The following is a 15430-nucleotide window of genomic DNA, read 5'->3' as shown; positions in this document are numbered from 1 at the left end:
AGCTGAAGATCATCCAACACCAGGGTTTCTTGACTGTGTGGGGGTAAACAGCTGACAGGAAGCAGGAGCACTTTCGCCGGAAAGGACGCGCACGCGCAGTGTGTATTGTCGCCTGCGAGCTGCTGTAATGGCGGTGTCTCGTCGCTCCTCGCAGCAGCAGCAGCAACAGACTACGTTACAGTCCCCGCCGAGAAACAGCTCCCTGTCAGGAGCTCCACCGGCCTCCCCGCCGATGGCACTGCTGGCCTCGGCCGTGGGGGCTCCGGAGACGGAGCGGGATCGGGAGTGCAGCGGAGCGGGGATCGAGATGGCGCTGGCCTCCCCGGACCTGCCCGCCGCGGTCCTCGCGAGCAGCGCGAGCTCCACCACGACGACATCGGGCGGCGGCAGCAGCGGCGTGTCGAGCCCCGGCTCGGCCGCGGCCAGTCCCACCGACGGCAGTAGCGGAATCGGAGGGGCGTTCCGGGAGTTGTTCGAGGCCTGTCGAAACGGAGACGTGTCCCGGGTGAAGCGGCTGGTGGACTCGGTGAACGTGAACGCGAAGGATATGGCTGGCCGCAAATCAACTCCGCTTCACTTCGCTGCGGGTAACAACGAGCTAAAGCTAATAAACAACACGGCTTTGCCGCTAAATACACGCAAGACAGCTCACTGCTGGACGGCCGTACGTTTTATTCGTCGTGGTCGTCGTTTATCTGTTCGATATTAGGTGGATTTTTATCACTTTGAACGTTGCTGCAGCTTTTTGTTTGTATCGTGATGCTAATTTAGAGATGCTAACCTGCTAATTCGACGCTCTCGGGACTTTCAGTCTTAATCCATGAAAACTCGAATCCTCATCCAAGATAAATGTAACTATTTTCGTACAATATTTGAACAACAGTGCGTTAAAACAGAATTTGGAGTCGACGTATGCATCTAGTTGCATTAGGTGAACTTTGATAAAAACCATAACAAATGTATTCGGTGTAGATTTCTGTGTTTACAGTTTATGTCCAGCGGTCCATTTCCGTCTCAAATCACATTCCCACCCCACCGGGTAAATATTTGGGATTTTGTGTTTTGGTAAAAGTGATTTCACTCATATGGCACTTTTCCACAAAACGCTTTAAATTGTTCATCACATTCACCCCCTCACACGGTGGCATGCAAGGCCCTTCGTCCATCCCTTGTGAGCAGTTCAGTGTCTTGCTCGAGGACACTTCGGCATGTGGACAGATAGGGAATTGAACCTGCAACCTCCAAACACCAGCTGCCACAGTCGCCCCATCTTGCTCAAACACACTTTATTGACAGTGTGAGAGCATTTCTATTGTCTGATCGTTGATGTTCCATTGACATCATATCTAGAAGCCAGCATTTGATGGCTGTTTGGATTGTGTGTTCACTTTAGTACGGTGGTTAGGACCTGTTGACATCTGGATCCGTGGGCCAACAATCCAGAGCCAAAAACAAAGATCTAATCTGGTTGATAAATATATATATGAAACCTACATATTTAATAACTTTTTTGTGTTTGAAAAACTCATCAACTCCTTACTTTGCCGTATGAAACCAGCCATTAAAGTTGTACTTCTGCTACTGGTCCCATAGCCACGATGAATGCTGAGGGCAACATCATGAAGGGCATCTGGCATTAAACCGGTGCCAAATCACACATGCGGATCACATCATCCGCTGAGAGAAACATGAAAGCAGGCGCCACATGTCAAAAATATGAGGCTGGCAACTAACTATTAAAAACAAAAACTAGAAGAAGGCGGAGAAACACTTATCGCTAAACTGTATGGCACATTTTAAGTTGGAATTATTTTTTTTTTACTGGTTTACAGTGTTGCCCTGTGTCACCGGGATAATCTACTCATCAGCAGCTGGAGACATTGAGAAACTGCACAGGATTCCCAGTAGTGACTAATAGCCTGGATAAACAGGCTCAAACAGATCACACCTGAGTTATCGTGTACCTTTTCTATTGTGAAAGAATGTACTTTTTGCCATTTCAGTAAAGGTGTTGCATCAGTTTGGCCTCTTTTTACCATCGATGTGGTGAAGTGAAGACAAGCTACCAGGGGGTTTACAAGACCTTTTTAAAGCTTCTGGTTTCAAAAGGGACTAGAAACTAATTGTTTGGGGGGGATTTTCTGACTTTTTTTTTGCAGGTTTTGGCCGAAAAGATGTGGTGGAGCACCTCTTGCAGACAGGCGCCAACGTTCACGCTCGGGATGACGGCGGTCTCATCCCCCTGCACAACGCCTGCTCTTTTGGACACGCAGAAGTTGTGAGTCTGCTCTTGTGTCAAGGTGCAGATCCTAATGCGAGAGACAACTGGAACTACACTCCATTACACGAGGCTGCCATAAAGGGAAAAATAGATGTGTGCATTGGTGAGTTTTCCTGGTGTTCATATGTATTAGAGGTTTTAAATATGTGCATCGTGTTTTATATATTTCTAATAGTGAGTGACACAATAAGGGGGATCTGAAGGGTTTTCCTCATTTCTTTCATGCAGTGTTACTCCAGCATGGCGCTGACCCAAACATCCGTAACACCGACGGAAAGTCTGCTCTGGATCTGGCCGACCCTTCAGCCAAGGCTGTGCTCACCGGTAAATCCCTCACGGTCCCTTAACTTTTACATTCAGACATTTAACTAGCACCTTTACAGGCAGTGATAAATGAGTATATGACCAAATAAAGCTTTGGTCTGCAGATAATTGTCTCTTAATGTAGCTAAATGTAAAACATGGCCTGCTTTCATGCAAGAGAAAGCCGTCATTATTCTGTCTAGACGTCAGTATACTGTATTTACAGATAATCCCGATGACTGAGTACGACCATTAAATAATCAGACTTCTGCACGAGTGGGGGGATCTCGATTGGCCAGAAACACAGAAGTGTTACAAAAGCTTTATCATGCATCTTCCCTTGATCCCAGCTTCCTTTTCCTTGTAGTAAAAACTTTCTTATAGTTTTGCTTGGCATCAAATAGACACAAAACCCTCAAATAACCACATGTATTAACACATAGGCAGGAATTGTTAAGTATTTATTAATGTCAACAATTTAAAAAAATTTTAATGTGTTTTTTTTTTATATATAACTTTTTTTCATCCAGGTGAATACAAGAAGGATGAACTTCTGGAAGCAGCAAGGTGAGTGTGTCTTTGGTTATAATGCAAATTGTTTTGATGGAGTGACAGGATCACATATTGTACTTCTCTCCATTGCTAAATGAATGATGGCATTCATAAAAAGCAAACTTCACACCTGAAGTTTACTTGTATTTTATTTATACGTGGGATTAATACCGTTGATAGTGTTAAATACAGGAGGTATTCCTTAACGGCATTGCTTTTTTCTCAACCGTGTAACTCACAGGAGTGGAAATGAAGAAAAGCTGATGGCACTGCTGACTCCGCTGAACGTCAACTGTCACGCCAGCGATGGGCGCAAGGTAAATGATCTACATGAGTCGCACCATTTCACACCGGTCACATTTTGTCAAATTGTGTTGGGCAAGGTTGCAAACTGGATTTTAATAGTTGTGAAGGAAACCAGTGACGAAGAGCCCTCTGAGTCAGACGCTGAGTGAGTAAAGAAATCCACCCTGCAGTCTGCTTACGGACGGATTAGTTTGTGTGGCGTGGGCATAAAGAGGATTTGTGCCATTGAGCGTGTTGGAGGATGTCGGTGGGAACCACCATACATTTAAACCAACCACTGTCCCACGTACATGTTGGAGACTTAATTTTCTCAACCTTGCATGTGTGATGCCAATGATAATATCATTCAAATCAATTTGACTTGATCAGCCTCATTTGTATGTGATCAGGTTTAGATTTTTTTTTTTTTTTTTTTTTTTAACTGTTACAATAAAAAGCTCAATTTTATTGTAGATTTCTTGGCCCGGTGATTTACTTTTGGCTTTTTGAAAGTAAAATGGACACTAATGTCATTCTTACTATGGCTGAGTGTGTGTACAATCTATATTGTCCCCTGATGAGTCGCCCATGTGAAAGTGTTTATATACTGAACCCTGTTAAAAGGGAGCATCGGATTGAACAGTTATCTCTGTCCTTCACAATTTGTGGTAATTTTTAAGTGTATTCTCTGAAACTCTACTTTTTTTAAACCTCGCTGTGTCGTTGCTGATTTGATCGTGGTGCAGCATTCAGAGCATTATTTTATGTTGTGTTATTATCTGTCCTTGTGGTACATGTGGTTTACAGTTAATGACACTAATTGCACTAATATGGCAACCATAATTGTTTAAAGAGCATAGTTGGCTCTTCTTATTTTCCTGACTTAAGTCGGTTTTTGCTGGTGCAAATTCAGGTAAATTGTCTTTTTTTTATTTTATTTTTTTTATTTCATCCCCACGTCATGAACTGGAATATTTAATCCCACTGTACTGTGTGCATGAGGAGGCGGGTGGTTCGCCTAATATTTCAGCGATCGCACAAACCCTCTTTTGTTTAGTTCCAGCTCCACTCTATCAGAGAAATCCATCACTGCTTCCTGTCCAACAGTGCTGGTTCAGCGCATTCATTCTTAACTGCATTTTCGTCATCTGTTTACACACTAAGACCTGCAGCAATGTGTGTGTTGTTCGCGTTTTTAGAGCCGGATGCAGGACTTCACTACAAAGGATGTTGTGATTTTTTTTTTTTTTTTTTTTTTTTTTTTTTTTAAAGAGAGAGAGAAGAGGTGAAGTCATGTTGCACTCGGCTCTAAATGGAGACAGTCGTTCCGCCCAGTCTTCAAAGGGATGCACGCAAATGTTTCCTCTGATCTCAAGAGGTTAAAGTAATAACCCATCACAGCATATGGAGTTTTGCATGGTGTAGGAGTCATCCAGTGAGACTTTCACTGTGGGATTTAACCAGCAGGAATTAACCCGCCCTTGCTTTTTTAACAAAGGCGCACACAGAAAAGCCAGAAGAAAAAGTCACACTCGCCCTGCAGCTACTTATCCTCTCTGACCTCGCGTCACATTTAATCCGTGCCCATGTTTGACGGACCTTCACCAATTTTTCTTTTTTCTTTTTTGTACCAGCGGTGTGTGTGTGTTTCATTGACGTTAAAGGAAGAGAAGAATTGCTGTGAAAAAGATACTGTCATTTTGTAATTTTTGTTTCGTTTTGTTTTCCGTGTGACTCTGGCAACATTTGTCGATCAGTCAACGTCACAAAAAATGCTGGTAAGTTGACCTTGATAACGGCCACTTGATTGATGCACTGTTGTGATTTTTTATTTTTTTTATTAATTTTTTTCTTCCTTCATAATCCATTGTTTTTATTTGACCAATAAGCTGGCTGTCACTCGTTAATTGCACACCATGGACCTAGGTGTACGGGTCACTCATGCCCCCTCCCCCCGATGCTCCTCTGTTGTATGTCTGTACGTGAGTGTCTGTATTCGTGCGTGTGGCATGTGGGCTGAGCGAGCGAGTGAGTTGGGTTGGTGTCACGGTGACGACGCGTCTTTATGGATTCGGAGAGGAGCCTCAAAATGTGTCCACTGCCTGCGTCTCTTCAGCTTCTGTCCTGTGCACACTCACCCACACTTCTCCAACTTTCAATCACTTGCTCACAAGTCAAATCTGGCCTTGGTTTTGATCTTCATGTTACTTTCTTTGGTCACTCATGCATGCCCGAAGGCCCCCCCCCCCTCCCTCCCCTCTGCATTTTGTTAAGTCAATCTGTGAATTTGTGTACCTCACACTGCCTGTTGGATCGGTTGGTATGCGGTCATGAATGAATTACATCTCACCTGTTGTTCAAGTTCTGTGCTCCCATTTGTGGCAATGATTGCTTGTGTCATCCAAACTGAATGATTCCTCGTGATTCAGCTCTCACTGTGGCTTGACGGCTAGCACGTAGCATTTTGGGTTTTATCTTCACACCAGTGCATGGGGACACGCAGGAATGACGGCTGATACTTTGGAGTAGAAGCTTGAACCTAGCTTGGGATTTTAAGGAGCTTTTGAAGTTGATTTTGCAGCTTTGCTCGCACTAACAATCATTTTTCTTGGCTGAAATAAAGCAGTTTGTTGGGTCTCTTTAAAGCTTGGACAAACGCTTTCTCAAAGATTCCACCGCAAAGTAACTTCACTGCATCTGATTACAGTTGGGATTCAACAGCTTTTTATTATGAAATCATTGGAATTGGATTAAAATCCCCCACTGTAACTTTTTAGATATATTAAGTGATAGTGATCATCAATATATTTTATTTCTTTGTTTTTTAATACACGGACCTTGAGTGTAACAATTGAAGCTAGTTTGATGTTGAATCCCAATCGTAATTCAAACAGACATTTTCAATATGATACTTTTAACAGCTCCAGTGGGTTTTTTGTTTTGTTTTTCTTCCACCTTCCTCACTTAATCTTGACGGTATAAAACCTACAAGAAAAGTTTAGTTTTGGGGATCTTCTCAAATGGAAGTTGCGGTAAGAGTAATGGTGTTGAAGTTGCTCCACTCGGGGGCAGAAAAATTGACAATCGCAGGAGTTTGTCACTGAAATTTGCCGAAAAACCTTCACTGACCTTGCATCATCATCACATTTGGCCTTCATCTGCAACTCACCAAGCACAGCCTGCTGTAGCACATTGCTTCTGGCCCTAATCAGCCGCTTGCTCCCGTGGCCATCGAAGGCAGTTCAAAGTGAACCCGCCCATGATGTGTGTGCGTGTGTGTGTTCACACTCTGTTCCCTCCTACAGTCGACACCTCTCCACCTGGCCGCGGGCTACAACAGGGTCCGCATCGTTCAGCTGCTCCTCCAGCACGGAGCCGACGTTCACGCAAAGGACAAAGGGTCAGACTCTTTTTTTTTTCTTTCTTTTTTTTTTTTACATTTTATTGGGAGTTGTAACTCAAACTTTTCATTTGTTCCCCGGTCGTTATTTTTAACAAAAACTTGGTCTTGCTCTGCAGCGGTCTGGTTCCTCTTCACAACGCCTGCTCCTACGGTCACTTTGAGGTCACCGAGCTTCTTCTGAAAGTAAGACTTGCAAGACTGTCACTTTTCACCCGGCGACTACGTTAGTGGGGTTTTATGTTTCTATAGCCTGTGACGACGGGCCACAGTGAGGAAATGCAGTTATCACTTTCGCCTAAGTTGTGACGGGATGAGGTACCGTGGAAGTGCAGAGGTATTCTCTGTACTGATGGGTTGTTGTCTCTGCAGCATGGGGCCTGTGTCAACGCCATGGACTTGTGGCAGTTCACTCCTCTTCATGAAGCGGCGTCCAAGAACCGGGTGGAGGTCTGTTCCTTACTGCTGAGCCACGGCGCCGATCCCACACTGCTCAACTGTCACAGCAAGAGCGCCGTGGACATGGCTCCCACTCCAGAGCTGAAGGAGAGGCTAACCTGTGAGCGCTCACTCATCCACAGTCGACACTGCAATTTGTTCAGTGTTGTAGAATAAACCCATAGTTTCAATGTCGGACTGAAAAGCTAGTACAAAACTTTATACATGTACATTTTTTATTTTTCTTCCATGCAGATGAGTTCAAAGGTCACTCGCTGCTGCAGGCAGCTCGGGAGGCCGACATGGCCAAAGTGAAGAAGACGCTCGCTCTGGAGATCATCGGCTTCAAACATCCTCAAACCAATGAGACGGCTCTGGTAAGCCCGAGGGCTTCATTTGCGCCGTACTGGGTACAATTTGTCATGATGTACAGACGGTTCCCATGATGGATTGATTGGTAAACTGTGTGTTTCAGCACTGTGCTGTGGCCTCCCCCCACCCCAAGAGGAAGCAGGTGACCGAGTTGTTGCTGCGTAAAGGTGCCAACATCAATGACAAGAACAAAGAGTAAGTCGGCAACGTTGCGCTTTGACACGTGTAAAATAAAATATAGAAGGCAAACTACTAATGCTTGAGGTCAGTGATGGATGGACGGACTTGGACTCTGTCTTGTCCAAACTTAGTTTCATTCAGTTTTTGTTAAAAAAGAACTTTTCACCAGTTATTGTTTCTACTCTGCTGCTCAGTCACACAGTGTAGGTGGAGATTGACTGAATAAAGGGCGAAAGCAGCTGTGACTAGTTGCAGTGAGAAACATACAAAGAAGTGAGAAAGGCAGCTTAATTGTGAGTTAGTCATACAAAGGTGCATTTGGTTACATAAAGACGGTCACACTTCCTTTGAAACTCGTCAATCTTGTTCAGTTATGTGCATTGAAGAAAAAAAAGTTTTTTATATAATGCAGCCATGTTTTATTTTCCTAAAAAGGTAAAACATTACATTATTAAAATGTATCAATAGAATTGCCAGCTCAATGGCATTTTAGTTTTTTAGCTTGAACATTCTTTTGATTTTGTTTTGTATTTCTGCATCTGGTTATTCAGTTCAGAGTTGCACTGACAACTTATTGGTTCCTTTGTTTGTTTGAAGTCATCCATGTTGACAAAATGACAACACCCCATCAGTATTTATAGATTATGTATTGATTGTAATGCAGCTTGAGCTTGACGGTGCCGATTTCCTCCATCAGACCAACTGAAATCATAATCGACTCCGGCCACACTGCATCACTGCTCTGAATCATAAAGTATCACGTCTTAAACACTGGGCCTGTTGTGTCTTGCAGCTTCATGACGCCCCTGCATGTTGCTGCTGAGAGGGCGCATAATGATATCCTGGAGGTGCTGCAGAAACATGGGGCAAAGGTTTGCAGTTAATTGGTATTTTTGCTCATTTGCAAACGGAAAAGGTTTGAAAGGAAGAAGCTTGACCTGTGTTCTTGTGCTTTCAGGTGAACGCTGCAGACACTCTTGGTCAGACGGCTCTTCACAGGGCGGCGCTGGCCGGTCACATCCAGACCTGCAAGTTGCTGCTGAGCTACGGCGCCGACCCCACCATCGTCTCTCTGCAGGGTTTCACTGCTGCTCAGATGGGCAACGAGGCAGTCCAGCAGATTCTCAATGGTAGAATTTACAACCTTTATATTCTTACTCATGTGAGTCTCCTTTAAATTCTAATAGTTTTTGCTGGTTTGTTTTGGGGTTTGTTTGCCAACAGAAAATGTTCCCACGCGTAATTCTGACGTGGACTACAGATTTCTGGAAGCAGCCAAAGCAGGAGATCTGGACACAGTGCAAGTAAGTTCACTATTTACTCTGCCTGGTGACTGGAGCCGCGGTCGTCCACATACATCAGTATATGAAGGTCGTTGCTGTACTTCGGTGGATTTGCACCCTTGAGTCATTTCATCAGTCGCAGCAGTTGATGTGTTTATTGTCCCAGAAGGACATAATCACGCCACATTGGAGACTTTGTGTCTTAACATGTCGTTTCTGTGTACGGCAGCAACTTTGCACACCGCAGAATGTGAACTGCCGGGACTTGGAGGGCCGCCACTCCACTCCGCTCCACTTTGCAGCTGGTTACAATCGAGTGGCTGTTGTTGAGTATCTGCTACATCATGGAGCCGATGTTCATGCCAAAGACAAGGGGTAGGTCCTTTATTCCTAATCTATTTAGCCCTTATGTAACTGTCTTATCACTGCTGACTGCATACTCCTCATATAACCACAACGTTTAGAGGAAAAACAAATAAGGAAAGTTTTAACTAGGAGACCTGCATTTTCATATTGCACTTTTTTTTTTTATTATTGCACAATTCTAATACCTTCAGGCAGCCTGAATGTTATTATACTTATAAGCGAGTTGAAACACAAAAATGCTTTTTAAAGTTCACGTGCGCTTTTTGTTTTGCAATCTGTGATTTTCAGTGCTGTGACGCAGTTGTTTTACACTTGTGTGCCTCCCCCTCCAGCGGCCTGGTTCCCCTCCACAATGCCTGCTCCTACGGTCACTATGAAGTGGCCGAGCTGCTGGTCAGACACGGCGCTTCAGTCAACGTCGCCGACCTTTGGAAGTTCACGCCCCTCCATGAAGCAGCAGCCAAAGGGAAATATGAGATCTGCAAACTGCTGCTGAAAGTGAGCATTTATGTTTTTTTAATGATATTTGGAGTCCTTTTTTATTGTGTTGGTTATTACTGTGATTCTGATCTTTGGTGAAGATAAAAATCAGTCTCCACTTCTTCCATTTGTTCATCCAATAATGGTGTAAAAGAGTCTAAAAATGACAAAACTCTTGTTGTTGTTTTTTCTTCAGCATGGAGCGGACCCTTCCAAGAAGAACCGCGATGGTAACATGCCGCTGGACATGGTGAAAGATGGAGACACAGACATCCAGGACTTGCTGAGGGGCGACGCTGCCCTGCTGGACGCTGCCAAGAAAGGCTGCCTGGCTCGAGTCCAGAAACTCTGCTCGCCAGAAAACATCAACTGCAGAGACACGCAGGGCCGCAACTCCACACCGCTGCACCTGGCAGGTACCGGCTGCTTTGAGGTTCTTCTGGTTTCGGCATTTACTGTGACGTTGAAATGTTTGGATGTAGTTTCTCTTGGGAGTGTTGTACACGATGTCAAGACTTCTATGATTCATGCTCCTTTTCCACAGCTGGCTACAACAACCTGGAGGTGGCAGAGTATTTGTTGGAGCATGGCGCTGATGTTAATGCACAGGACAAAGGAGGCCTTATTCCTCTCCATAACGCTGCTTCTTACGGGGTCAGTCCCAGCAACGGCAACCAAAACGCCAAATGCAAAGTCGGTGGGATTGAAGTTCTGTTAAACTAAAGAGTGTTTGTGGGTTTTTTTCCCCCCTCGCAGCATGTGGACATCGCCGCCCTGCTGATCAAGTATAACACATGTGTGAATGCTACAGACAAATGGGCCTTCACACCTCTCCACGAAGCTGCCCAGAAGGGGCGAACACAGCTCTGTGCGCTGCTTCTGGCTCACGGAGCCGACCCCACCATGAAGAACCAGGAGGGTCAGACGGCTCTGGACCTGGCCACGGTAAGGCCACCTGACAAATCCTCTCGTCGCTCTTCAATCAAATACACCTGAAAACAAAATGTGTTGCTGCGTCTAAACGTAACACTAAGTCGGCTCCTTCCAACCCGTTTTTCCCTGCTCCTTCTGCAAGGCCGACGATATCCGCGCCCTGCTGATGGACGCCATGCCGCCAGACGCTCTCCCCAGCTGCTTCAAGCCTCAGGCCACCGTGGTCAGCGCCTCCGTCATCTCTCCGGCCTCCACGCCGTCCTGCCTCTCAGCCGCCAGCAGCATAGACAACCTGGCCGGGCCGCTCACCGAGCTGGCTGCAGCCGCCGCCGCCGCCGGGTCCTCTGGGGTGGCAGATGGCGCCACAGGCACCGATCGCAAGGAAGGAGAAAGTAAAGCCTCTTTACAAAGATTTGTCTCACTTCAGTTTTCACAGAAATCAAAGCTACATTGTGGAGATTTATGGGTTAATTACAGTTGAATTCAGTTGAACATGATGATGTTTTTTTCTAGTGACAATGCTGGACATGAACATCAGTCAGTTCTTGAAGAGCCTTGGACTGGAACACCTCAGGGACATCTTTGAGAGAGAGCAGGTCAGTTTGACATCTTCTCTTTATTTTCGGTTTATAAACATGTTAAAACGACAAACCAATATACAAGGTTCTGCCAAGGACGTAATGAAACCATCACCTTATATTTGTTTGTCTGTATGTCTGTTTGCAAGGTTACATGAAAAACTACTGCACGGTTTTTGTCAAAATTGTCACCACATATCGATACGAGGCCAAGGAAGAGTCCATTACATTTTGGAGGCGATCCAGATTTCATGTTATAAGCTTTTTGGGATTTATGTCAAAACTATGTGACAGATTTTCACCACTTCTGGGTGTAACTTTTGGCAGAAATCAGAAATGTGATTGTTCCAACTGCTATTAGAGGTCAAACAAACCGAATCCCATAAGATGCAGCTCAGGTTTGAGTGTTCCAACTTGTGGGGTTGCTGGTGGGTTTTTTTCAGATCACGTTAGACGTGCTGGCCGACATGGGCCACGAGGAGCTCAAAGAGATCGGGATAAACGCATATGGCCACAGACACAAGCTGCTCAAAGGGATTGAGAGGCTGCTGGGCGGCCAGCAAGGTGAGCGTGCTTCATTTGATCTCACACCTCTGCTTTTTAGATAGGTTTCCCGATGGTACGCAGAGGAGTGATACACTGTGACTCTTCTCTACTTCTCAGGCGCCAACCCCTACCTGACATTCCACTGTGCCAACCAGGGCACCATCCTCATCGACCTCGCCCCGGATGACAAGGAGTACCAGTCTGTGGAGGAGGAGGTGAGTCCAGGAAATAAACAGTGGCAGGATTTAGATAAATGTGTTTAGAGCAGTAAAGGATTGTCCAATGTTGTTGTTGTTGTTGTGTCTCTCAGATGCAGAGCACCATCAGGGAGCACAGAGACGGCGGCAACGCAGGTGGCGTCTTCAGCAGATACAACATCATCAAGGTCAGAACTTCTAATCTCTGTACTTGAACTGTTTTGGAATTTCAAAAAAACGCAGAATAGAAGACAGAATTCACCGCATCTCCTTTTTCACAAGAAGTCCTATTTTGCTCCACAGATTCAAAAGGTGGTGAATAAGAAGCTGAGAGAGCGTTACACCCACCGGCAGAAGGAGATCGCAGATGAAAACCACAACCACCACAACGAGCGGATGTTGTTTCACGGTACACACACACACACACACACACACACACACACACACACACAGATGATTGATGTAAATCATAACACCTGGTTTACTATGTAAAATTGTTGTGTTCTCAACGTTTTCTCTCTCAGGTTCTCCCTTCATCAATGCAATCATCCACAAAGGCTTCGACGAGCGCCACGCATACATAGGAGGAATGTTCGGGGCGGGAATCTACTTTGCGGAGAACTCCTCCAAGAGCAATCAGTACGTTTACGGCATTGGCGGAGGCACCGGCTGCCCGACACACAAAGACCGATCCTGCTACCTGTGCCACAGGTAACCCACTCCGCTGCCGGCGGCAAAGTCCCGCTCCCGTTCGTTCCAAAGACTAACGAAGACCTTTGTAATCTCGTGTGAACCGTCAGGCAAATGCTGTTCTGCCGCGTGACTCTGGGGAAGTCCTTCCTGCAGTTCAGTGCCATGAAGATGGCTCACGCCCCCCCAGGACACCATTCAGTAATCGGGCGGCCCAGCGTCAACGGTCTGGCCTACGCCGAGTACGTCATCTACAGGGGAGAGCAGGTAACCGAAGGCACCGCTTCACTTCCAGTCAGGGAAGAGCAAGGCCACTTTATTTGGAATAGCGCACTTCAGAAGTTCAAACGCTTTCACAGAAACAAATGTGAATAAAGAGCAGAACGAATGAAGCTAATAAAGAGAAAAAGGTGGTAAATGAACAGAAAACTACAGGTAAAAAAAAAAAAAGGGATACATGAATAATTGATTCCACTGAAATCAACAGCAAACAGAAATGACTTCAACTCAGAGTAGGAAGTCTGAATATTTTGTGCACGAATAGAAAAATGACTATCTGCATGTTTAGCTCCAAGTGTTGAACCAGAATATACCAGAAACTCCCAAATGGTTTTCTGGACCAGAACTGAGCTTTGTGTTTTAAAGACCTGGGAGCTGGTGAAGCTTCAACTCTGGTACGAGACAGAAAATAAAATGAACCTAATGGTTTTTGTTTTAAACCAGGAAGGACACTAGAAAGGCCGATGTTTATATTGTGATTTGACACACGATCGCCTGGTGACGGAGAATCAAATCTAACGTCTTGCTGCATTTCCCTCCAGGCCTACCCGGAGTACCTCATCACCTACCAGATCCTTAAGCCGGAGAGTGCAGCCCAGGCTGCTGCAGGAGCGGAACAGAAGTCGTAGTTACTGCAAGTTACTTCACGGACTTGACGCTCGTTCCCTTCTCCTTTGTATTGCAAATGCCTACAACACCGTTTATTTACCAAACACATTTCCAGTCGTCTGTCCAATAGAACCCATGGTGACCAGTGCTTCGTGAGCATTTATGCTGTATAATACTCTTTACTCATGGTGATGACACACTTTCTTTTGTATTGCATTGGCTGCATGTTAAGAAGCATGTGAGGCCCAATAGCGTGCGTGGGTTAGTTTTTTGAGCATCTCTCTCTCCTCGTCGATCAGGAAAGGACGCTTGTAGAGACTTTGAAATATCAGCATTAACAGTTTGACACTGTTTGTCGCCTCATGCCATGTGACTGTGGAGAATCACCCCAAGCCCCTCGACTTCTCACCTCTACACGGACGGTCAAAGCCTGAAACCTGCCGGCTGCGTCTCCTCGGCCTCGTTCGGCTTCATCTTGTACAGAGCAGCCTGTGATGACTGTGATTTTACTTTTAACCTGTAACACTACCAGACTGGTAACGGTGCATTGTTGCTGTGCTGTAGATCAGACTTCCTTCGCTTTCAATCCCAGAACACGACAAACACCAGACTGAAATGTTTTTTTTTTTGTTTTTTGTTTTTTAATAGTTTATCGGCGCTGAATACACTTGAGAGAGAAAGGGCTCTCTGTAAAATCTCAAACTCGGACAATTTTATCCAGATAAACACAACGGTTTATATTTGAGAGGATGCGTGCTCAGCAGTGCAGAAACGGCCAAGATGAAGTTGTACATTAAAAGCTTTATAGTACATGACTGAGCTTCATCGTGCGGAGTTGGTATATGTTGAAAAGTGCTTGTGATGCCTTACAGCTGAACAAGGCCACGGCCGGCGAGCTCGTCACAGCCTCCTTCTCGTCGCCATGAACTCACTCACACATGCCACGCATAAGGATTTGCACTTTTACATAGAAACCTATTTAAGTTATTTTGAATTTAAAATGCTAATTTGCTGAAAAAGATATTTGTACAGGTTGTGTAAATGGCTGTGTATAACTGTTGCTGTTTAACAGTATCTGAGTTGAACTGTAAATGTCATCAGAATTTTTCCTTTCATGCCTTCTTGATTCTCCTTTTTTTTTTTTTTTTTAAAGAAAATAAATGTCTCATTAACAACTATTTGTATTTATGTCTGAGGTTCTTGATGTGACACGATAAAGTATTACTGGAGTCACATTGTGAAAGCAAAGAAGAAAAGCAAACCCAGTGTTTGTATTTCTCAACATGGAATTTAGAACAAGCGGCATTACTTTCATTAACGAAGCAGACAGAAAGAGAACTGACCATAAATTAATGTGAAAAAACAAGAAAACACTCCTCACCATTTATTTAAAGGTTCTAAAATGAAGAGTTAATTGAAAATAACATGCAAACTGGTTATACTTGTCTTTTAATCTTGGTCACTGTATGACTGACTGGCCTTTATGTCCTTAAGTGCTTCTGCTTGTTTAAGATACAAAAAAGTTGTATAAGACTAAACTTTTCATCAAATTTCAGGAACCCAAACTCTGGACTAACCACTTAAGTTGCTTTCCTCATTGGCCATATTTAAGTCTAAATTATCTAAATATCTCCTGCTCAAGTAAGATCCTGCTGACT

General features: G+C 44.7%; 1 protein-coding gene across 2 annotated transcripts; it reads left to right on the top strand.

Annotated features, from left to right (window-relative positions):
• Nucleotides 1-112: 112 nt before the first annotated feature.
• On the top strand, nt 113-14950 carry LOC308132933 (poly [ADP-ribose] polymerase tankyrase-1; the record flags this gene model as incomplete). 2 transcript variants are annotated; one of them, XM_080500153.1, is made up of 28 exons in its annotated part: nt 113-587; nt 2160-2384; nt 2510-2605; nt 3115-3151; nt 3378-3453; nt 5179-5199; nt 6727-6821; nt 6941-7007; nt 7194-7380; nt 7515-7636; nt 7735-7826; nt 8605-8683; nt 8770-8941; nt 9036-9115; nt 9324-9469; nt 9793-9958; nt 10137-10356; nt 10485-10594; nt 10697-10885; nt 11016-11265; nt 11387-11469; nt 11895-12015; nt 12115-12212; nt 12308-12382; nt 12498-12603; nt 12719-12905; nt 12995-13151; nt 13706-14950. In XM_080500153.1, the coding sequence occupies 28 exons, from the start codon at nt 128-130 to the stop codon at nt 13790-13792; spliced, it is 3804 nt and encodes a 1267-aa protein (XP_080356279.1). In that variant the 3' UTR covers nt 13793-14950. The 2 variants fall into 2 exon arrangements, with proteins under 2 accessions (XP_080356279.1, XP_080356278.1); XM_080500152.1 differs by lacking the exon at nt 5179-5199 and having other exon boundaries at nt 128-587.
• Between the last annotated feature and the right edge of the window lie 480 nt (nt 14951-15430).

Source organism: Blennius ocellaris, assembly GCF_963422515.1.
Source record: "Blennius ocellaris genome assembly, chromosome: 7".
In the NCBI taxonomy this organism is placed as follows: Eukaryota; Metazoa; Chordata; class Actinopteri; order Blenniiformes; family Blenniidae; genus Blennius; species Blennius ocellaris.
This window is presented reverse-complemented; position numbering and strand designations above follow the sequence as displayed.